The 24,258-nt window shown below is 36.3% G+C and overlaps 2 protein-coding genes across 2 annotated transcripts; both read left to right on the top strand.

Annotated features, from left to right (window-relative positions):
- Window positions 1–1,783: 1,783 nt before the first annotated feature.
- On the top strand, window positions 1,784–8,733 carry LOC107827600 (conserved oligomeric Golgi complex subunit 8-like). The gene is made up of 12 exons (XM_016654766.2): window positions 1,784–2,098; window positions 2,188–2,340; window positions 2,801–2,949; window positions 3,807–3,884; window positions 3,984–4,077; window positions 4,199–4,273; window positions 4,406–4,702; window positions 6,173–6,240; window positions 6,335–6,389; window positions 6,538–6,676; window positions 7,706–7,890; window positions 7,977–8,733. Exons 1-12 carry the CDS (start codon window positions 1,970–1,972, stop codon window positions 8,277–8,279), a joined length of 1,725 nt encoding a protein of 574 aa, XP_016510252.2. The 5' UTR covers window positions 1,784–1,969; the 3' UTR covers window positions 8,280–8,733.
- Window positions 8,734–9,390: 657 nt separating this feature from the next.
- Window positions 9,391–12,841, top strand: LOC107827601 (receptor-like protein EIX2). Its single transcript, XM_016654767.2, has one exon. The coding sequence runs from the start codon at window positions 9,520–9,522 to the stop codon at window positions 12,679–12,681; it is 3,162 nt and encodes a 1,053-aa protein (XP_016510253.1). The 5' UTR covers window positions 9,391–9,519; the 3' UTR covers window positions 12,682–12,841.
- Window positions 12,842–24,258: the final 11,417 nt, after the last annotated feature.

Here is a 24,258-nt window from a genome sequence, read left to right as displayed (position 1 = left end):
TAACCAAATAAGCCAATCAACAATTAAAGAAAAAAGAAACTAGTCGTTAACTGGTCTGGGCTGATCCAGTCCGATTTAACCGGTTTTACAGTATTTCTGTTGATCGGGCTTGACCGGTCCGGATAATCGGTTGAAAATAGGTGAACGGATCAAACCCCCTACCCCTTTAACCCAGCCCCATCCGACCCCCTTGTACCGATCCGAGCCGGTTCCGGTTTTAATCGGTTTGGGCCGGTTCGATTACGGTTAAACCCGGCCCGTTAGACACCCTTAGTTACAATTGGTGTCAGCAAATACAACTAACAACAATGTAAAAGATGAAAAGAATACTTTAGTACAGTAGAAAAAATAGAGTTTGAGACTTGATCCTACATTGAAAGAATGTGATTCGAATGACTTTGAAGTGGGCTCAAGTCTTTATTATAGCGGAGAGTGGTGCTTTCATAAATATTTGAGAGTCTTGACCAGTTTGGACTCGTGATCCGCATGGGTTGTTATAAAGGAAACTTACACAGATGTCTCAACTAAGTTTCAACTTAACAACCTCTAGCCATTAGTCATAGACTTACCAAAACTAGCCAACCACATATAAAAGTTGAAAAACCAAATAAATAAGGTTCTTTCTCTCAAATAATCACATGCAAAAATCATCTTCCATATTTTTAAGCGTGATTAGCAACATTAGATGCAAGACGGAAAAAAATATCATGAATAAGGTAGCAAAAATTTCATGGATGAGGTAACAACTAAGGCGATGAAATAGAAAAAAAAATATTCCAAAATCCTAAGTAAAAAAGGAATTTTTTTCAATGGGTATAGTTGAAATTCATTGAAAACATATAGATAAGTCAATATACAAAATTTGAGGAAGATTGGAGGTGATTTGGACTGGTTTTGTATCAAAATTCGTAATTAAATCGAGTTCAAAAAATTCTTTTGCGACACATGTATCAAATATGTATTACACATGTATCTCACGCACAAGTATACATGGATATACATGTGATATACAATTAATACAAATATGATACATATTGATACATACATACATACATACATACATATATATATATATATATATATATATATATATATATATATATATATATATATATATATATATATATATATATATATATCATGTTCAGTTTTTACTTCGAATTTTTAATTCAAACCACCTCAAAACTTCACCAAATCATTTCAAATCGGAGATTCAAGCTCCTTAAGATGTACCCAATCTATTCTAATAACACTCGCTCATAAAAAAAGGAATACTTGACCTTTTTTTACTACAAATAGCTAATTCGCTAATATTAGTAATATTTTGTGAATGACCAATTTTTGTAATGAGCTACTTATAAATGTACATAGCTATGAGACAAATTTAGCCCGCGGTCGAAACTATTTACATTTTTAATCACCACAATATTTATGAATTAGCACATGTTTATTACATACACTTTGTGCGTGAATTTTAAAATGTTACAACAATATAATAAAAAAAAATATTTATTTGTTTCAAGAATAAATTAGATATATGGAATATTTTAAATATATTAGAAATAACAAAAATCCCTCATTTTCCCAAATGGATAATGATATTTTTATCTTTTCTAAACATATATACTAGAAATGAAAATCTGTATTTTGTAGTACAAGTTATAGGAACGAATTTTAGACTTACCAATACATTATTTTAACAACAAATTAAAGATCATACATTATATTTAAAAAAAATAAAAAATGTAATACAAAAGTTTGGGATTTATTAAGCTCAAAACTTGCTCTGAACTCGAAAACAGAAAGAAAAAGCCTTTAACTGAACAAGTGACCTCTTAAGACTTCGTAATTTCATTTTCATACCGATTGTAATTTATTTGGTCATTTTCTCCCGAACTCGCGACGATTTAACAGTAGATCCCCCCCTAAAACTCCAGATCTCATACATTTCTCGGCGTCGTTATCAGCAATGTCAATGGATTCAGAAGATCCGATGGACGAGGCATCACCGGTCACCGGACTTCTCCCACTGGCATCAGCTTCACAACAGCCTTACGTCTCCGAACTCCTCTCTTTCACTCTCGATCGCCTTCACAAAGTACTAATTAATTGCAATCTCCGCAAGTTTGAAATGTACTAGTTGATTTAATTTCATTTGAATTGAACTTTTTATTTTAATTTGTGCAGGAACCGGAACTTCTGAGAGTGGATGCGGAGAGAATTCGGAGGCAGATGCAAGAGGTTGCCGTTGGAAATTACCGCGCTTTTATTTCTGCTGCTGATGCACTGCATGCCATTCGCGAAGAAGTTTCTTCTGTTGATAAGCATCTTGAATCCTTGGTAATTTTCATATTTCCTTGCAGAAATTTTGTTAATTGATTTTATTTTGAGTTGTTGAATTGCTATTTTAGCTCTTATATAATTCTGAAAGTGAATTTTAGTGTACTAACGAGATAGTAATCCTAAGGACTAAGTGAGACTGATATTATAAGAATGAGTTATCAGTTGCATTGCTATTATAGCTCGAATATATATCCAGAAAAAGTGTGAGTGGAATAGGCTTAGTGCATGAATCTTTGTTGGTTAATGGCTTTCTTGAATAAGATTTAAACTAACTATACAAAGCTTCTAAAGACCCTTCTGGACAGCTCATTCAATTTAGGGTGTGCCTTATAGTTGGCGTCAATGTTCTGTTATTTCTTTCTGTAAGTGGGAACACACTATTCATCTTTTTCTCGTATAAATTCTTTTTAGGAAGAACAAGGACGTAAACACTTACCATCGTGTTTCTTGTTTGCAGATCGATGAGATTCCTAAGCTAACATCTGTTTGCAGCGAGTTCAGCACCTCTGCAGAACATATCTTGGAAAAGAGGAAAATGAACCAAACATTGCTTGCAAATCATAGTACTCTGCTGGACTTGCTTGAAATTCCTCAGCTAATGGACACGTATGTTTTCGTCAATGCTGTAAGGATCACACGTTAGAATTGAATCGGTATCCATGATTTTGAAGGGATAAAATGTCCTTGGTATTTGCTTTTGATGTAGATTACATTCCAAAGTGCCGTTTATGTGTGTGACTGGTAAATTTGCGAGAGGGTTCATTTTGGTGCAAACATTGTAGCCAAGTTATCATATCCAACTTTTTTTTTTATATTTTTTTTTTTTATATTTTATGAGGGAGGGATAGCCTAGTGGAAAGGACCTTTTACCTCAAACATGAGGTTAGGGATTTGAATCACCAAGAGAGTAAAGTGAGAAATTGTCGTTTGCTCCTATGCATAGGGGTTTGGGGTTGTGGTTTAGCATGTGAAAATGATCAAGTTTCGTGTTTATCTGGGCGATGAACAAAGTTGTGTAGTTCTGCACTCAAGGATGTGGCCTAGTGGTCAATGGAGTGAGTTGAGAACCATGAGGTCTCAGATTCAAATCCCAGCGGAGAAAAAAACACTCGGTGATTTCTTCCCATGTTTCCAAGCCTTGGTGGAAGAGTTACTTGGTACCTGTTGCTGGTGGGACGTAGCTGGTATCCCGTGGTATAAGTCGAGGTGTGCGCAAGCTGACCCGGACACCACGATTATTAAAAAAAAAAATGTCATGTAGTTCTTGGAGCCATTACAGCTGCCAAACCTGGAGCTTCAGCCTGAATTATCTTGCATAGCACAGCCATGCTAGGAGTCAAGCTTGAAAAGAAGTTTTATGTGTCAGAACATAATATGTATAATTGTTAGTACTAAACAGTATCATTATTTTAACCTGCTGTGCTTCATTGGTGCTAGACTTAATGAATCTCTTCACTTTGCAGATGTGTGAGGAATGGGAACTATGATGAAGCTCTTGATTTAGAAGCATTTGTTTCCAAGCTTTCAACAATGCACCCCAAGTGAGTTCTTTTCTTTGGTTTCCAGTATGAACTGATTTTAACTGAATTTGATGAAAAATTATTAAGGTACTTTTGCTTCTTTTTCATCCTCCCCTGAAGGTTACCAGTCATTCAAGCACTTGCTGCAGAAGTTCGGCAGACTACCCAATCTCTTCTTTCTCAGCTTCTCCAAAGACTTAGATCAAACATTCAGGTGACTTCTCGCATAGATTATGTATATCATGTTACAGTGATGCTATTGACGCATACTTGAATGGAAGTTCTCCATAAATTATGAAGCTTGAGACCTTACTGTTTACAATTTATTGGTGCAGTTGCCAGAATGTCTGCGTATCATTGGATACTTGCGTCGAATAGGGGTGTTCAACGAGTATGAGATGCGCTTACAGGTGAGACTGATTCATTTCAACAACACCGGGTTTTACGCCTACACCTACATCTTCCATTTGCTTTTGGTCTTCATTAATTGCATTTGGTTCATTATTTTTACCAATAGCTGACCAATTTTGCCCCTTCAACAGTTTCTAAGATGCCGTGAGGCCTGGCTTTCTGGAATCCTCGATGACTTGGACCAGAGAAATGCTTATGAATACCTTAAAGGGATGATAAATTGTCATCGAATGCATCTCTTTGATGTTGTTAACCAGTACCGTGCAATATTTGCTGATGATACTTCAGGGAGGGAAGAAAACTATGATGGTGGGCTTCTCTTCAGTTGGGCCATGCACCAAATTTCTTCCCACCTCAGAACTCTAAAAATGATGCTACCAAAGATCACTGAAGGAGGTTCTTTGTCGAACATTCTGGATCAGTGTATGGTGAGCACATATTTATCTGTGCCAGACTGCTCATTTGGAATCATTTTGCTTTAGTAAAATGCCTATTTGTCTAAAAAAAAGAGAGTAAAAGTCTTGGCTGTGATTGACCTTGATGTCTTCTGCTTGCAATCACCTTGAATGCTAAATACGTGAAAGAAAAGGTATAGCGTTATGAATACAGAGCAACGCGATCCCAGAAATGGTTGGAGAAAGATAGCTTTTAAGTTTGTCCTTACCATTCAAGTCTCTTGTTGCACTTTGGCCATCCTGCTAGAAGCATTCTAGATCAAGATTTTGACATGATTCTGGAGAGGCAAAAAGCAGGCAAATGTATTTTCCTCTCTCTCTCTCTCCCTCTATCTCTCTCTCCCTCCCTCTCTCTCTCTCTCTCTCTGGTGGGGAAGGAAGGGGAGTGGTGTAGCACAAAAGCAAAAAAGCATACTTACCTTTGGGTAATCTCATCTGATGAGCTAGTCCTAAGGGCCATATAACTCAAAATCTAGACAGCAACCTAAAAGAGTAGAGTTGAATTCCATCCGTTTGTTTCCCTCTAATCGCTTTGCTTTACTCGGTCAATTTCAATTCTCAACCTATCTCTTTGTCACGTTTTGGGGACAATTTCATTATCCATCTTCTTCGTCACATTTTCTGAATCTTTGTCCACTCTTTGTCCCCTAACTGCCGTGAAACCAAAGCAGATGGCATTAACTTTCTTGTCCTTCTCCCACATTTACAATAGAAAATAAGTAGACTTCAATTCTCTGCAGGCTGAAAGTTCAATCACTCGACAGATCCAAAATCTTAACTGACTTGGCTCTGATGGCTTAAAATAAAGTAGAAAGTTCTTTGTTGTATATTCTAGTATAATCAGCTATTAGTTAAAGAGTATGCTTGCAGACTTTTCCTTAAATTCCCTTTGTCCTGTTTTATGTGACATCATTTGACTGCCACACAATTTAAGATGCTAATTTGACTGTTTTTATTATAGTAGTAATAGTAGAAAGCATAGACAGCATCTAAATTTAATTTTGTTTATTAATGAGATTAAATTCTTGAAAATTGTGAAACTCTTTTAGAAGTGTATTATTATGAGAATCGTGTCAAACCTTTTCCAAAGGAAAGACTATCATGTAATTGTGAGTAGAGGGGTATGTTCCCCCTCCCCTTTCTTTTGGAGTTTTTTCCTGTTGGGTTGGGGAGTTGAAGAGGCATCACCAACCATAAGTTCTTCTCTTGTTATTCTGTACGAGATGTATTGAAGCCATCAGAAATCAGGCTCAGCCAAAGCTTTGTTTAATCTATAAAGGTGTTCATATTTGCTCAGATGCATTTGCGAGATAGTTATTGCTTGTTTTGAGGCGTTGCAATATTTGTTCCTATTGTTGCATTTGTTATTTACTTACTCCGTGTTTAAATCAAGCTTTGGGTTTAACTCATTTATTGATGCTTTATTCCTTTTTCTCCTGACAGTACTGTGCCATGGGGCTTGGTTGGGTTGGACTGGACTTCCGTGGCTTGCTTCCCCCTCTTTTTGAAGAGTACATACCTGATTGGTTCTTTGTGATTTTTGAATGTTAAAATTGGTCATTAAGCTAGTTCATTTATGCATTTCATTTTCTGATGATTTTGCAGGGCTGTCCTAAAGCTCTTCTCGAAGAACATGAATGCAGCTGTCGAGAATTTCCAGGTATATATTTTGTCACCAATGGTAAAAATCTTTTACCTAGCACAGTCAGCTTAAATGGAGGCACTTAGACCTGAAGTTATCTTTTGAAATGAACACCCAATCATTCTTCGCTCAGGATTGGTAATGTGTATACTTTACTTGATTCCAGTTGGTCCTTGATTCTCATCGCTGGGTTCCATTACCAGCAGTTGGCTTTCCTGCCAGCAGTTTTGGTGAAGAAAGTCAAGAAGATGTTACTCCTCCCTCGAGTCTAATGGAGCACCCACCTTTGGCTGTCTTTGTTAATGGTACGTTATGTAGTTCACTACTTAAGCTCCTTTTGCGAAGGTTCCCCCTTGTTCATTGCCAACAACTGTTAATGCACCAAGAAAAAGACAAGTACCAATAGATGGTTTTTTAGGCCAGCATGAGAGATATCTAGGTTATGAATTCAAAATTGTGCTTCGAGCTCCTGCTGGCGTACACTAATAAATTTATGGTGTTATGGATGTTATTATGTCACCAAAAATGCTTTAATGCCTGTTATCTGCATGTGGTTTCCTGCCAAGCAAAAGGCAAATTTCTTTTAGAATCCTACAAATTCGTTCTTTGGATTTTCCCATGAATAAACAAAAAACAAGAGGATTTTAGAGGTCGATTCACTTTTTGTAAATCTTGTGTAGTTCACTCTGTTCCATCTTGTTGAAAATCGATTTTAACCGATTTTTTTAAAGCTGTGGTTGCTGGAATTTTGTTCTGATTATTTTATAATTGAGAACTCAACTATAGAACTGGAATTGTTTATCTAGTCTAAGCATCTCTAATGTGGAGGAAAGCATCTTCATTGAGGCTATGACCTACAGGTGTGAAAAAGATTGTCTTTGATTTAGGGCAAAATTTGAGCTTCTATTGAATCACAGGAAAGTTTGCAGGGCTTCATATTGTATGAATTGTATCTTAATCAATTTACTATTGAGCTGTACTTTCATGACTATTGGTTTCAAAACCACCCTGCATCGATTAGGTGTCAGGTTCTAATCCCACCAAAGTTACTTTTCCTCTTTTCCTTCCATTCCTTCTATTCACCGGCCCACCTGCACCCAAAAGAAAAGGAATAAAAAGAAAGTCAGTGGCCACTGTTATTTGGTATCTCTAAGATAATAGCTTCACCATCTACTAAGAATTATTGAGCTTTCCACTGATGGAACAAACTTTAGATTTATGTTTAAAGCTCCAAAAGAAAGTAAAGAAAATCATTGGCTTTATGTTTCAACTAATTGCTAAATAGTCTTGCTGCACTAATCCAGTTATTTTTGCATCCTGTCTATGATTTGCAGGTGTCTCTGCGGCAATGAATGAATTACGACCTTGTGCTCCATTAAGTATAAAACACGTGCTTGCACAAGAACTGGTGAAGGGATTGCAGGCTGTTTCTGATTCTTTACTGAGATATAACACTACTCGCATGCTTCGAGAAAACGAGTCTCTGCTTTTTCTATCATTATGTCGAGCATTTATTGAGGTAGCATCATATGAACATGTTTGACTTCACTTATAATTGATTCTTGCACCCATTGATTCAATCATACAAATTCTGTACTTTTCCAGGTTGCTTTCCCGCACTGTGTTACTTGCTTTGGCCGTTGTTATCTGGATGGAGCTGCTCTGATAGCCGATGCCAAAACTTTTTTTGATGGAATTAGCCGACTATTGGTGTCCTCTTCCTCCAGGGAACTTCCAAAACCAGTTCGTAATTCAGAGGCCAAGAGTATATCAGAAAACGGTGACATGCCTAACAAGGAAAATGGGGTAGTTCTTAGTACTGAACAAGCTGAGAGTACCAACACAGAAGAGGAACCCAACAATGTCCCTTCAGAAAATGAGGAAAAGCCTGGTAATGTGTCATCGTGATGTTGAAGAGCTTATACATTTGGAAAGCCAGTTGATATATACTCCTTTATACTGCATTTTCTGATGAAGTACTAAAGAGAATCAGAAAGATGCTTTTCTCGGTTCTTCAAATCCAGGGATAAACCTTTTCATCCAATGAGATAGTGGTCGTGGCTGATTGATTATGATCAGATAGCTATAATGAGCAGTCACGTTTGTACTCGTTTTAAAGGAAAGATACTACTCGGATGGAGTTTGGCCTGTAACATTTTTGAAAAAGCTTTTCTTCTCTTCCTCCTCACTTATTCATAATGTTACTGAGAATGAATTGATTTATATACGAGATATCGAAGTGTAATGAAGATTTTGTATAAATGGTGATGCTCTAGGGTCTGCAAAGGCACTAAATTGTATGAACTCTCCAATATTATTTCATTCTGAGAACAAAATAGGACTTATGCTTTCTTCGGTGAAAGAAGTGTTTGTTCCATATGCTGTTGCATTTTTGAAGAATCTTTTTACCAGGGTAAAAACTTTGCAGAATGGATTTGATCCTACAGTTTATTAATAGTTTATACTGGAAAGTGGTTACTTTAACTAATCATGAAGAAAGATATGTTAAGACTAAAGAGACAAGAACAACCTCTGGAACCAACAGTCTGTAACCACGGTTGTGTCTAAATTGTGTGAATCCATCTTTTACTCTTCTAGATACAACTTTTCTCAACTTTATTCTATAAAAATTAAAAAGTTTAAATAAAACCCAGATGTATATTAAACAAATCAGAATTGATTTCTTTTTCTTTCTTCGTGCAAAATCAAATTCATGTAGTAGCTCTGTAGCTGCATAAAGTTTGAGCTGTATTCGTCAACTTCAGAAAGTTCATCCCAATTTCCCCCTTTTCATTTTCTGTTTTGTTTATTGTTTATGTTGTTGACTTCTGAAAACTTGATAAGATAAAGAACAAAAGCTAGCGACAAAGCCGAAAGATTGACGCTCAAGGAAACATGACAAAATCATTTTCAAATCCTATGACATAAAGATCAGTTGACAAAAAAAAATGTGAAGCCAATTTCTTTACTTATTCTTTTTGTTGTACTTAGTCAGTTAATGTTCTACATGATGGAAAGTGACAACCATTTTGATAATAGTTATTGCTAATACATCATTTATTTCAACCACCTAATCCCATCCTGAAAACTTTTGGTTCTTTGTTATATTCGTTCAAATGTAACTTTCTTGTTGCAAGACTTGGGATTGATGGAGAGGCTTCAAGTTTATATTCTTTTTGTTGTCATTTTACATTCAATAGCAGTAGAATTTGCTTGTGAGGGCCAAACTGTTGTTACAAGTTGTTCAGCTAATGATCATGAAGCACTTCTTGATTTCAAGAATGGCCTAAATGATCCTGAGAACCGGCTTTCGTCATGGCAAGGAAGAGACTGTTGTAAGTGGAGAGGAGTAAGGTGCAGTAACACTACTGGTTCTGTTATCAAAATAGACCTTCACAATCCATTTCCAGTCAATTCTGCTGATGTTACCAGGTATGGATTTTGGAACTTGAGTGGGGAGATTAGGCCTTCTTTGTTAAAAATCCAATCTTTACAATACTTGGATTTGAGTCTAAACACTTTTGGTGGAATCCCAATTCCAAGATTTGTTGGTTCTTTGAAGAACTTGGAATATCTGAATCTATCAAAAGCTGGTTTTTTTGGCACAATACCTCCAACTTTGGGAAATCTTTCTCACTTACAGTATCTTGATGTTTCTTCAGAATTCTCAGCCTTGACTGTTGAAAATTTTCAGTGGGTGACTCATCTTGTTTCTTTAAAACATCTTGGGATGAACCAAGTAGATCTCTCTATGGTAGGATCAAGTTGGTTGGAAATGCTAAACCAGCTTCTACATCTAACAGTGTTGCGTCTTTCATCTTGTGGCTTGTTTGGATCCATTTCATATCTTACTCCTGTCAACTTCACTTCACTAGCTTTTATTGATCTTAGTTTCAATAGTTTCAACTCAATGTTCCCGAGTTGGCTAGCAAATATCAGCAGTCTTGAACATATAGACTTAAGCAACTCTGGTCTTAGAGGCAGAATTCCACTTAGCATCAGTGAAATTCCGAGGTTAAGATACTTGAACCTTGCGCTTAACAAGAACCTTAGTGCCAATTGTCATGAACTATTTAGTGGAAGCTGGAAACAGATAGAAGTTCTCGATTTAGGTTCGAACAAACTACATGGAAAAGTGCCTAGATCCATTGGGAATATGACTCATTTGACTCACTTCAATCTCTTATTGAACAACATTGAAGGTGGAATACCGAGTACTATAGGAGGACTATGCAAATTAATCAACTTCGATTTATCAGGAAACAACTTGACAGGAAGTCTCCCTGAAATACTCGAAGGAGCCGAGAAATGTGATTCCAAGAGGCCCTTGCCTAGTTTGATGTACTTAAAGCTGAGCATTAATGGTCTTGTCGGTAAAATACCAGAATGGTTGGGACAGTTGAAAAATCTTCAACAACTTGGATTAGCTTCCAACTTTTTTGATGGTCCTATACCAGCTTCTTTAGGAACACTTCAAAATTTGACCAACTTGGGACTTTCAGGAAACCAGCTAACTGGTACTCTACCAGAGAGTTTCGGACAGCTTTCTGAATTATCCGTTCTTGATGTTTCGTCTAATTTTCTCATAGGTACTTTATCAGAAGTTCATTTCAAGAACCTGAGCAAAGTGAAGATTCTTGACCTTTCATCCAACTCCTTCACCTTGAATGTTAATCCCAACTGGATTCCTCCATTTCAGATTCGAAATCTTGACATGGGGTCTTGCCATTTAGGTCCTTCTTTTCCTACTTGGCTCAAGTCTCAAAAGGAGCTTAAGTTCCTAGATATTTCAAATGCAAGTATTTCAGATTCAATTCCAGGCTGGTTTTGGGACATTTCTTCTAATTTATCCCTGCTGAATTGTTCTTTTAATCAGTTAAATGGTAATCTACCAAATCCATTACCAATATTTCCCTTTGCAGATATTGACCTGAGCTCGAACCTATTTAAGGGAACCATTCTTTTACCTACTGTCCCAATTGAATTGCTTGATCTCTCAAACAATAAGTTTCAAGGTCTCATCCCTCAGAATATTTCTGAAGTCATGCCAGATTTAATATTCCTGTCTCTTTCGGGTAATGAAATTGCGGGTGAAATACCAGCTACTATAGGAATGATGACCCTTCTTCAAGTCATTGATCTATCAAACAATAAGCTAACAGGAAACATTCCTTCAAGCATAGGGGAATGTTCTTACCTAAAAGCCTTAGACCTTGGGAACAATAACCTATTTGGCTTAATTTCAAGTTCCTTGGGTCAACTGAGGCAACTTCAGTCATTGCACTTAAATGATAACAAATTCTCAGGAGGGATCCCCTTTTCTTTCAAAAATTTATCCAGTTTGGAGACACTTGATCTCGGAAACAACAGGCTGTCTGGAAATATTCCCTCTTGGATATCCGATGGTTTTCCAAATCTTAGAATCCTCAGATTAAGGTCAAATTCATTTTCAGGAGAACTTCCTTTAGGAATGTCAAACTTGAGTTCGTTGCAGGTCCTTGATCTTGCAGAAAACAACTTAACTGGCACAGTTCCGACAAGCGTAGGAGACCTCAAGGCCATGGTACAAGAGCAAAAGGTGAATGAATATTTGTTGTATGGGAAGTATAGAGGGCTTTACTATGAAGAAAGCTTGAGAGTGAATTTGAAAAACCAGTTTCAAAAGTACACTAAGACTCTATCACTTCTGATCTCAATAGATTTGTCAAGGAACAACTTATATGGAGCATTACCTGTGGAAATGACTAAGTTGCACGGCCTCGTGGTTTTGAACTTGTCTGGAAACCAAATCATTGGACAAATCCCAGAAAACATTTCAAGCTTACGTCAGTTGGCATCGCTTGATCTCTCGAGTAATAAGCTTTCTGGTTTCATCCCATCAAGCATGGAATTAATGTCATTCTTGAGCTATCTTAACTTCTCCAACAACAATTTATCCGGTATGGTTCCTTATAAGGGGCAGATGACAACTTTTACAGAGTCTGCTTTTGAGGGGAATCCCCATCTTTGTGGGGCTCCACTTCTAGTACTGTGCCAAAATGGAAACTCAAACGATACAGCAGTACTAGAGAATGACAGCAGTGATGAATTTCCTGATAAATGGTTTTATGTGAGTGTTGGATTGGGATTTCTTGCAGGTATTCTAGTTCCTTACTGTATCTTGCTTGTTCGAAAGCCATGGAAACGAGCTTATTTCAGTTTCCTGGATAGAGTCATCGACAGATTTGTCTCAATTGGAAGCAACAGAATAGCTGGTAACAGAGTAACCAGCAGCAGACGATCAGGTCCAAGCGCTAGATTTTCATTTTAATCGTTGTATTAAGTTTCATTAGAGGTAAAGAAGGTGAATCCCGTTGTACATAAGACATCTTTGTACTATTTTGAAAACTTGAATTTTGTAAAGTGTGCTCTTCTTGCAGATATTTGTCAAACCTCGGTAATTATGTAAAACGTTGTCCATATTTTGATCATGGAAAGTTTGCCATCGCGCCTTAAATGGTTTTGTTCCATCGACTACATTAAATCTCACCTGATTGACGTTTTGCTTCAGTTTTGAAGTGTAAACGGAGAATTATAATAAATGAGGTTGAACTACCCGTGCTACCTCATAGTGAATAGATTTTGACGTTAGCAAACATTGTAAATTGAGCAACTTTTGTCAACTTTAAATAATAAATAGTGCAGCTTTCTGTCCGTTCATGACTGCATGCCTACCAGTGTAAGGGAAAGCGTCACTATACTAAGACTTCAGCTAAGCTGATAAAAATTTACAATAAATAAAATTCTGAATATTCAACTAAGACTCAGACTAACGAAATCCTAGCTTTAACTAGTAAATGCATAGCAGGTAATGAATCACAGATATTAAAAACGATATGAAAGGTGAAATTGTAACTTTATTATTATTTCAATGTTTGAAATAGTTCACGTGTACAAATTAAAGGGCATATACCCTAGAGTAGACTAACTAAAAAAAATATTAGTCAAGTGAATGGCAACACAAAATTCTCATGGGGAAATTGAATCATGATATCGTCTCAAAACCTTCTCCTTTCCCAGCAGCGTTTGGGAGCACAAGGATCTTTCGCAGGCGTAGGCATCTCGTGAAAGTCCACCATAATGGTCCTTCTCTTTGTTTTGTTTTGCTCTGCCATCCTATCCTCATATTTCCTTTTACTTGATTCAAAATCCACTCTCGATCTCTTCTTCTTCTTCATTAATATTTCTTCAGTGCAATGCTTAGTTGTTGTTAATGTCGTAGCACTGTTCTTGCTTTGGGCATCAGCGTCAATATCCGTCTTCTTGAAACCATTGCCTCCCTTCCTCATAACTCCGTTTGTTGCTGATTTCAGATTAACAGTAGTAGTCTGCATGTTCTTGCTTTGGGCGTCAGCGTCAATATCAGTCTTCTTGATCAAACCTTTGCCGCTCTTCCTCATAACTCCGTTTATTGCTGATTTCAGATTCTTGCTTTGGGCGTCAGCGTCAGTATCCATCTTCTTGATCAAACCTTTGCCGCTCTTCCTCATAACTCCGCTGCAGTCAGCGTTTGTTACTGATTTCGGATTAACAGGTAGTGTGTAGGTTCTTGCTTTGGGCGTCAGCATCAATATCCGTCTTCTTGAAACCTTTGCCGCTCTTCCTTATAACTCCTCTGCACTCAACCTTTGTTGCTGATTCAGATTACCAGTAATAGTAGTCTGCAGGTTGTTGCTTTGAGTCCGTTTTATTCCTTCTTGATCTCCATCATTCAAGTGTTTGTGTTGTTTGATCTTCGTTGAACCACCACTGCAACTCTTGGACATCGCTCTTACTCTTGTATTCATGTGAGTGTTGGCGTCGCTACTATTGAAACTCTGTTCTTCTGTTATTACAGTAGAGTTGGTCTTTTCAGTAGTGTTGTAAGTAGTTTTCTTTCTCATGTTTCTGTTGATCTTCAAAAATAGGAATCTTTATTGCATCCATCTGCTCCTCCTCTTCAAGGGAAGAATCATAACCATTCTCGAAATCTTCTTTGACTCCTGCAATAGGAATCATCAACTGCTTTTATATTTTATTTTGATGCTTCTTAAAGTACTCCTTAGGATACTTTCGTTCACCCACTGTTATAGCAGCTTTAGAGACCGTTTGAGTGAGCTTGTTTTAAGTGACTTTTAAATCAAAATAGCTTTTAAGCTATAAGTTAGAAATTCTAACTTTTGGCTTTTGGCTTGTTTTTGTCATTTTAGCTTAAAAACAAGTGCTTAAAAGCATTTTTTTACTTTATCCAAACACTAAAAAGTTATTTTGGAAGCCAATCCAAACGGGCTCTTAATCAACTCAAATATATCATCTGGCTTCTTTTCTATGCAAAAAACACTCATAAACATTGCTTCTAAATCCATGCTTCAAATTGTGAGAGAAATTTCCAAAAGTTGCTCAAAGTGAAAGAGGACGGAATTGCTTTCATAAGTTAGGTATTTATTATAATATAATAGACTACTCCTAATCCTATTCTAACTAGGTTAATTAGGATTTCAAATAGCTTTTTTGTATCCCGTTATGAATAGGAATTCTAATATTTCATTACAATTAATCAATTTTCAAGTTTTCTCAATTTGTTTTAGGACATTAATTTGTCAATTTAGTTTCTTCAACTTATAGCAATACATACACAAATTTTTATTGAAAATTTTACCTCCTATAGCAAAGGTTAACATCTTATTTATTTTAAATAAATACTATTTAAAAAAAATTATATTCTATAGATACCTTTTAATGTTTATAGCAAAATATCTAATTTTGATTACCTCCTACCCCTAAGCCACTAAATACTCTATTCAGTTACACTATTTTCTTTCTCTCTCTACTTTGATACATGCCGCTGTGGGAGAAACGAATTTAAATCCTAACCCAGCCACTACATACGCTACGAGAGTGCTCACAAACAAACCTGCTCAAAATCCATCAAAAACAATTCTTAAACCTATTGAAATAGTTCATGGAGAACCTACTGTTGTGTTTACTATGGAGGTACTTGGAAAGTTCACTGTTGAAGAAGGCCTACATCAGGCTCTAATATTAAAATTTTCATTTGAGAGATTGGAGATGAATGAACTTCGAAAGTTCTTGCCAAAACTGCTTGGAACTCAAGGTCGTAACTTGATTAGGTGGTTAGCGAGAAGGCACATCCTCATCAGGTTTGATTTATATGAAGATTATGTTATTGCTGCTTCAAAAGTTGTTAATCATCTGCTCGTTAATGGTGATTAACAGCTCCTTATTCTGCCACCATTCCTCGACAGCGGATTTGCCGGAAATTAGGGTTTATTTTTGAACAAAGACGACGGAGTTTGGGGCTGAGCAACTTGATTTTCTGTTAATATATTTCAATGTATTTTCAATATATCACGCTGTATTTTCATGTATTTCATTGTATTCATTGTCTTTTTTTCATTGTAATTCAATGTATCTCGCTGTATTCCATGTATTTTATTGTATTCACTGTCCTTTTTCATTGTATTTCAATGTATCCCATTGTATTTTATGTATTTCATTGTATTCACTATCTCGCTATATACCATGAATGTATTCATATATTTTTTTAATTAATATAATTTATGTATTTAGATGTATTATAATTTCTCTGAAGATTGCTATGTTTTTGGGGTATTTTTCGGTTGAGAATCTTTTTTACAACCGGAAATACAAATTTTGTGTGTTATAATTGAGTTTCTTGAGTTATATTAGGAGTTTATTATGTTAATTGATACATTTTCCATTTAAAAACAGTGTAATCCTTTATTTCACGCTGTAAATACAGTCGAATACAATAATTTGTCCAGCTGTAATCCCATATTTTATGCCATGAATACAGTCGAATACACTCGAATACAACAACTGATTAGCTGGACTTCCCTGATTCACGCCTATTTTTGCTATTGTATTCATGAATACAGTAACTTAAATACATCTAATACATCTTATAATAACAGAAAACGTATTTACAATCCGTAATATAACAAATGGTATCTATAGATAGCTAATTACCATTAAAATATAGTGCTTTATGAAAATTTCTCAATTTTATTTCACGAATACGTACGACAAGTTTTGACACGATTTTTTCTTTTTCGGAAACTTTGTGATCAGGAATTGAGTTTTCCTTACTTTTATGTATATGTCTTATTTATTATCTTTTAATGGATATAATAATTGTGCCATCCTTTATAAATTGTCTCTGATAATGTAAATGGAACACTTAAATGAAGTTGATCAAACCAAGTTTATTCATTACATAAATGTTTCTTTTATTATAGGATTGTAACGACTTGATCGGTCATTTTGCCTTTTAGAACTCCGTTCCTCAAAATAAGATTACCCGTAAGTGTTTTTACTGTTTTATGACTTGCGGGGATGGTTTCGGGATTTGAAAGGGTTCGTGTTGAAATCGGAACACTTGGTTCCTTAAGGTTGGCTTAAAAAGGGCAAGTTTGACTTCGATCAATATTTTGAATAAACGACCTCGGAATCGGAATTTAATGGTTCCAATAGGTTCATATGATGATTTTGGAGCTGGGCGTATATTCGGATCGGAGTTTGGATGACCCGGGAGCGTTTTGACGCCTAATAGTGAAAGTTGGTTCTTGAAGGTTTTAGAAGTTCTTTAAATTTGGTTTGGAGAGGGTTTTGGTAATATCGAGGTCCAAACGAAATTCTGAGATCGAAAATAGTTCTGTAATGTCATTTAAGATTTACAAACAAATTTTGGTGTCATTTCGAGTAGTTTAAGTACGTTTCGACGCATTGCAAGTAAATTGAAGAACTTGGAGTTCTTAAATTTGATTGAATTGGTTTTGGGGTGTAATTCTTAGTTTTAATACTATTTTGGGCGTTCCGAGAGCTCGGGTGAGTTCATTTTATGATTCCAAACTTGTGGGTATGTTCGGACGGGTTATCGGGGGTTCCCGAGTGTCAAACGGACTAGGCTCAGACCAAGTTGGAAGTTTAGGACAGCAACTGAAGCTCCCCAGTTCTGTCATAATCGCACATGCGCTTGGCCAGCCGCAGGTGCGTGCTTGCAGGTGCGAGTCACGAGCCGCGGAAGCGAAGGAGGGATGACAGCCTAGGCACCGCAGGTGCGAAAGTTTTGGTCGCAATCGCAGGTGCGAGGTCAATGGTCGCATATGTGGTCCCTTGAGCCCGCAGATGCGGAGCTTGGCCAGTAGGGAGACATGCGCACCTACGATGGATTTTCCGCAGGTGCGAAAATGCTGGAGGAAGTAAGGTTCATTTAATACGGGACTTAAGCCATTTTTACACATTTCTCTCACTATTTGGGCGATTTTTGGAGCTTCTTGAAAGGGGTTTTCACCTAGCTTTTGAAGGTAAACAATTTCTACCTAATGTGTGTTTAATACATAGTTTATGGGTAGATTATAACATGTAAAATAGTAAAAATTATGGGTTAGATGAAAACTTAGGTTTTTGATAAAAATGAGATTTAACCACGAAATTTGTTAGGGAATTTGGTGAAATATATTTGAAGAACTTTTCGAACTTTCTTCGAAAATTCCGGAATGCGGGCACGTGAGCTCGGTGGTGAATTTTAAGAACCTTACATTTAGGGTTGGGTAATCACCTAAATAGTTAGAATATGAACTTTTAAACATATAGTGATTAGTTTTTACACTATTTGAATTGTTTTGGATTGTTCGACACCGATTTGAGGGTTTGAGCATAAATCTTGGACCGGAAAGTAGGCCTTGAGACGAGGTAAGTCTCTTTTCTAACCTTGTAAGAGGGAATTTACCCCATAGGTAAACTTAATTGATATGTGTTATTATTTGTGGGGGCTACATACGTATGAAGTGACGAGAGTCCGTACATAGCTGCTATTCCTGTTTATGTTCGGGTAGTTTAGGCTTACACCATGTTTTGCGGACACCGTTATCTGATTTTATTTCTTAATTGTATCGGATGGAACTAAGTTGAGGATTTTAAGATTTCAAAAGCACCAAGTTGAATTTCTTTTATTTGAAAAGAATCGAGAAAGATTATGATTTATTGATAAATTTATATTTGTCCGTGTCGCAAGTATATTCCACGAGCGGGGTGATTCTTTCCACTAATCTCATGGGAGCGGGTCATTCGCCTCGGCAGGTTAATAGATGCATCTATGATTCGCGTCGCTTGACCCTTGGCAGTGCACAATTTATATATATGTTGGATCGGGTCGTACGTCCTCGGCAGAATTCGTGTATAACAATAGGATTGGAAGTCCCTTTCATAATTGGTATTAATTTATTGTTTGAGAGATTTGTAAGCACGTGATTTTTGCCCTATATGAGAATTACTCCCAAAAAATTCCAAAAATAAAACAATTTTTTTGATTGTTTGCAATTGTTGTGAATTTTGTGTTATTTTTCTTGTATTGTTTGCATTTGTCTGTGCATGTTTATTTGCTAAATTAATAAAAAAATACAAAAATATGTCGCATTTGCATTTAGGATTTAGGTTTACAATTATGAGTAATTAAGTTTGTTTTACAAGAATGAAAATTACAAAAATAGGCATCTTTTGCATTTTTAGCATTTAATGTCCAAATTATGTGATTTTATTTTATGGATGTTTAATTTTGGGTGATAATTATTATTAGAAGTTAATTAGTATTTTAAGATAATTTTGGTTTTTATAATTTAATTTTAACATTTTAGTTTTATCAATAAGTAAAAAAAAAAGAGAACAAAAAGAAGAAGAAAATCGGATTGGTCCCTTCCTCCAATTTTAAACCCCAGGCCCAAACCAAATAACCCCTTACCCAACCCAAAACACCCCGACCCGGTCCAACACTAAACCAAAAGGACCCTCCCCCTTTCAGTTACCCTTCACCCAAATAACCAAACCCCAAAACCCTAAAAAACCACCCGCCCCCTCGCTTCATCTTCTCCAAAACACCCAACGACCCCTCATTTTCCGTCAATCAGCAGCAGCAACTGCTGCTGCTTCACCGCCTCCAACTTGAACCCAGAAATCATCGACTCCATTAGCGAGCAGCTCCAGCAGTGACGTGAAGCAATCCGTCGACCTTCACCTCCATGTCGTGTTGTCCGTGAACGACCATCTTCTTCATCGTCCTCACGACCTCCAGCTCGAACACACAAACCACCATCGTCCAGCTCCAAGCCATGAACGACCACAGTCGCGAGCTCTAGCCACTGCTCCTCCAGTCTCAAGCTCCAGCTCCACCACGCCTGAGCTTCATCGTTCACCTCCAGCCAAACCCAGCAACATCACACGCCCAGTCTGTCTCCCAAACACCAGCCATCCGAGGTCTGCTCAGTTCCGTCGAGGTTCAAGCTTTAGTCTGGTAAAGTTCTGATCGAGTCTCTTGTACGTCGACTCGGGTTGGTCATTCAATGAAAGGTTCCGTTTCTCTATTCTTAATTCCTGCTGCTTGCGCTTCCATGACAAATGAGTTAATTTGTAAATGTTTTACATGGAAATGATATTCTTGTTGGACCCCCGATCTGTTTGGATTTGTTGGATATGTTGATGAAGGTGACAGATTCGTGCTCATTTTGTTTGGAGTTTGTTAGTTTTTCATCAAGTGATTTAATGTCGCGTGTTTATGTGTTGGTCCCAAATGTTTATTTTAGTTCGAATCATTTATCTTTGTTATGATGTTGTTTGATTTAGTTTTAGTTCAAATGATGATTGAGTTTAATGATTTGAATATACTTGTTTGTTATTGTTGTTGAATCTGAAAGTAGATTTGTTGTTTAAAAATATTGTTCTCAAAATATTTCCAGTTGTTTCTTTGCTGTTCATCATTTAGTTTGAATTTGGTGATTGAATTTGATTAAGAATTGGTTATAGCTGCTGTATTTTGGTTAGAATCGATTAGTTGAATTGGTTATACCCAATGGGGTAGAATGGTAAATTGCAGTATTTTCAGGGGTAGAATGGTAATTTCAGTAATTTTAGAGGGGTATTTTTGGAATTGAGAATCTGAACAATTTTTTATTTTGAGTGCTCTGTCCATTAAGATTAAATAAAATTTAAATAATATTAAAATAATACGTAGTGGGGGACAAGACATAATGGTGGAGAATTTATACATTGTTTAATATAGTGGGGGACAAAACATGCGGTAGTGGAGAATAATGAAATTAAATAAAGAAAAGATATGTGTTAGTGGGAACTAATATATTTGTTTAATGTAGTGGGAGATAAAACATTAGGTCGTGGGATTAAAAGGGGGATGGGTAGAAGATAGTGAGATTTAATTTAAATAAGGAGAGTTTGGCTATAAATAGAGGGGGCTGGACACAAAATAAAGGGGGGGCGAGATTAAAAAGAGAGGGAATTCCGAAAATATTAAGACTTCCAAAAAAAAAATATTCTGGAAATTTAAAGAGAGAGTAGTATACACCTGATGCACAATCTAAATATTCTGATATACGAATTCAGAAATTAAGGGTTAAACATTAACTAAGTCTTTCAATCTGAAAAGATTCCCTTTGCTTCTGCCCGTTGATTGTTGTTGGTGTTTCTGGATTTTCGTTTGATTTGTTCCTTGAGTTTGGTTGGTTGTTTGCCACTACTTCACTGGTTTGCTGGATTTTTTATCTTGATTTTAAAATCTGTCACTGGTTCTCGTTGCTGGTTGTTACTGGTTGTTGGGTGTTGCTGTTGTTGTATGCTACTGCATTTCTGCTGATCTTCCTTTTCTTTTGCTTCTAATATCAGGTACACAACTGACACACTGGTTACTGTAAACTGAAACATGAAGCATGACTATGAGATGAAGAGTTGAAGTTCTGAATTTATCTTAATTATATTCTGAATTTTATTTGTATATATACACTATTTAGCTTACTCTAATCAGAATCATGTAGTTGTTTAATATATATAGTGGAACATCTGACGGTAGCTTAGCGGACGAACTATCTATGTATTGCCTAATAAATAAATAAATGGTGTAGTAACTCTGTCCAGTTAATTCGTTATTGTTGGATGATTATCATGTCTCAAAAAGCATGTTAGCTGATTTAGACTATTTTTAAACATTCAACAGTTAGTTCATTAAACGAATAGATCATTTCGGAACTTGTAGGAATATGGTTTAGCTAAATACTATTGGTTAATTTCAGCATTTAAATGGTTTAGGATTAAAATTAGATTGCCAAGTTTTTTTTTAATTTGACAAACTGTGAGCATGCCTAGTATACTGTAACTAGGTAGTAACATGTGAATGAGATGGTCCGGGTCCTGTTTATACCATACACATTGGGTCTGGGCCCGCATTGGCAACGGACTGCCCTGCTTGCATCATTTTCAGATTTTACGAATCATATTCGGAACCCAACTATAACAACTCGTAAGCATGTAAACAAATTAGGACCTTTTCTCTTTCATTTTGTAGAGACAAATTTAATAGGAAAATGTAGGCACTTTAGGATTATCCTGTTAAAATAAATGAGATGAGCCTCACCCAATAAAACGTATAAGTTGCGGGGCCCTCAATAAAAGGTTAATAATTGTATTGACTTCAAGATCGGTCGTTTAGCAAATTTCACGACCTTACCCCAAAAATAATGATACGCTAGTCGCTTTAGGCGCGCCTTTAACAATTTATTTTCTTAAACTCGGGTGCACATTTATGTGACCCAAATCCAAATCTCAACAAAGTCGAAATATGTCGATAACCACGGGTACATTGATGTGACGTGGTTCGAGATATATTTTCACGATGTTGCAATTCTCGATAAAAATAATAATAATGATAAAAGCGGTTAAAAGTCAAAATTCGCACATATGTTCAACATGTATTATATCAGATAATCAAGCCGAATATAACAGTTGAGCGACCGTGCTAGAACCACGGAACTCGGGAATGCCTAACACCTTCTCCCGGGTTAACAAAATTCCTTATCCGGATTTCTGGTACGCAGACTGTTAAATAGAGTCATTCTTTTCCTTGATTCGGGATTCAACCGGTGACTTGGGACACCATAAATCTCCCAAGTGGCGACTCTGAAATAAATAAATAAATCTCATTTCGATTGTCCTTTAATTGGAAAAAACTCCCTTCCGCGCCCCTTTTGGGCGGCGCGGGCGAAAAAGGAGGTGTGACAGCTCTAGCGACTCTGCTGGGGACCGAACCTAGAATCTCTGGTTCAGGGTTCAGAATTCGAGCTTAGATGAATTGTTATATTTGACTTTATTTATTATTTGATCTTATTACATGTTTTAGCCTAAAATGTGCAAAATGATGCTTTTACTGCTTTGATATTATTTGAACTGTACATATAAACTGTGCCGAAACCTTCTCTTCTTACCTCTGGGGATGTGCTTACTGGTTGAGACTCCCTATTCTGTTAGTGTCATACCCTAAATAAAAGAGGCTTGGAAAGTTTCTAAGCCGGCTGGCCTTTTGGTTCCCGGAAAGGTGCTCCTTCCTCAACTCGAGTTGTCCGCTAGGGTACACTATCTAGAACACCGACCCAGATTTTGAACATAGAATAGCGTGACTTCATGCCGGATCCCTAGTAGGAACGGTTATTTGCATCACGTTGCATTTGACTTAGGGGACTCAACACAGGGGTTGGGTCCGACTAGGACTAGCAACATGAGATGAAAAGACCATCCTGATGCATCCTATTTGTTTTCCGTGCATTTATTTGTCTCGCGCCCGCATGCTAACCGGTTTTTGAATATCAGGAATATTGTGAAATTGAGGAAAAAAAAGAAAAATAGTGGTTAGGGAGTTAATTGTTTATTTTTGAAAAACCCAATGCCCAAATACTGTCAAAACTCTGCCGAAATTTTGAGAAAATGAGAAAAATAATGTTTTATTAGTTTGTTTTACTAAAACCAAAGGAAAAATAAAAAAAAAAGAGTCGTTGTTCTGTCTTGTTTTCAAAAATAGAAAAGGAAAATAGATTGTCTTGCCATGAAAAATAAAAATGAAAAAGAGTCTTATTTTTAAAATAGTTTTTTTTATTTGTTTATGAAAATGCCAAAAATGAAAAGGAAAAGAGTCGTGCTTTGAAAGTGGTTTTGTTATTTGCTGCCAAAAATGAATAAAAAAAAAGAGTCTTGTTTTAAAATAGTTCAATTAATTGCCCGAACTACGCGGGTCTGATTCTCACCGGATGTGAGATACGTAGGCAAACCTCTTCGGTTCCGGCCCACCATATTCCAAAAAATCCAAAAATATTTTCCATTACTCAGTCTTTTAGACCTCAATTAAAAAATAATACAAAAATATTTCCTTTTAATCTCTCTCAAAATCCAAAATATTTGTTTAAAAATTCAAAAGAAAATTCAAAATTCAAAAATGTTTTTTCTTTTCTTTTGTAGTATTTCTTTCAGAAATTCAGAGTAATAGTCCAAAAATATTTCCTTTTTCTTTAGAAGATTTTTCGAACTTTCCAAAAAAAAAAAAAAAGAAGAAGTTAAAATTCAAAAAAAAAAAATATTTCTTTAGTCGTCGTTTCTTTTCAAAAATAAAAAAAATAAAAAAAAAACAAAAATCGAAATCCAAAAATATTTTCTCTCTTCTTTGTAAGTATTTTTATTCGAAAAAAAAGAGTTAGTTTATTTCCTTTATTTCTGATTGGCGAACTACGCCGGTTTGATTCTCACCGGATGTGAGATACGTAGGCAACCCTAATCGGGTCCAACCTCCCCTTTTGCTAAAATAGCCAAAAAAACAAATAAAATAAAATAAAATAAAATGTCAATTGTAAAGAGAGTCGTAAATAAGTCGGGTGATGCAGTTTTTGTCAAAAATAGCCGAATGTTCAAGAAAGGGACGCCGGAAGGCTGATTTCGCATAAACAACCACCTTTGGGTCATTTTTCAAGATTTTTGCCAGTTGACCCACACAACCTTAAAATCT

Source organism: Nicotiana tabacum, chromosome 22, assembly GCF_000715075.1.
Source record: "Nicotiana tabacum cultivar K326 chromosome 22, ASM71507v2, whole genome shotgun sequence".
Lineage (NCBI taxonomy): Eukaryota > Viridiplantae > Streptophyta > Magnoliopsida > Solanales > Solanaceae > Nicotiana > Nicotiana tabacum.
Note: the sequence above shows the minus strand (reverse complement) of the source record. Positions and strands in the feature narration are given on the sequence as shown.

Coding starts and splice junctions, on each gene's coding strand:
- LOC107827600 (XM_016654766.2), top strand. CDS start 1,970: ATGTCAATGGATTCAGAAGATCCGATGGACGAGGCATCACCGGTCACC. Junction 2,099..2,187: donor CTCTCGATCGCCTTCACAAA/GTACTAATTAAT, acceptor TAATTTGTGCAG/GAACCGGAACTTCTGAGAGT. Junction 2,950..3,806: donor ATTCCTCAGCTAATGGACAC/GTATGTTTTCGT, acceptor TTCACTTTGCAG/ATGTGTGAGGAATGGGAACT.
- LOC107827601 (XM_016654767.2), top strand. CDS start 9,520: ATGGAGAGGCTTCAAGTTTATATTCTTTTTGTTGTCATTTTACATTCA.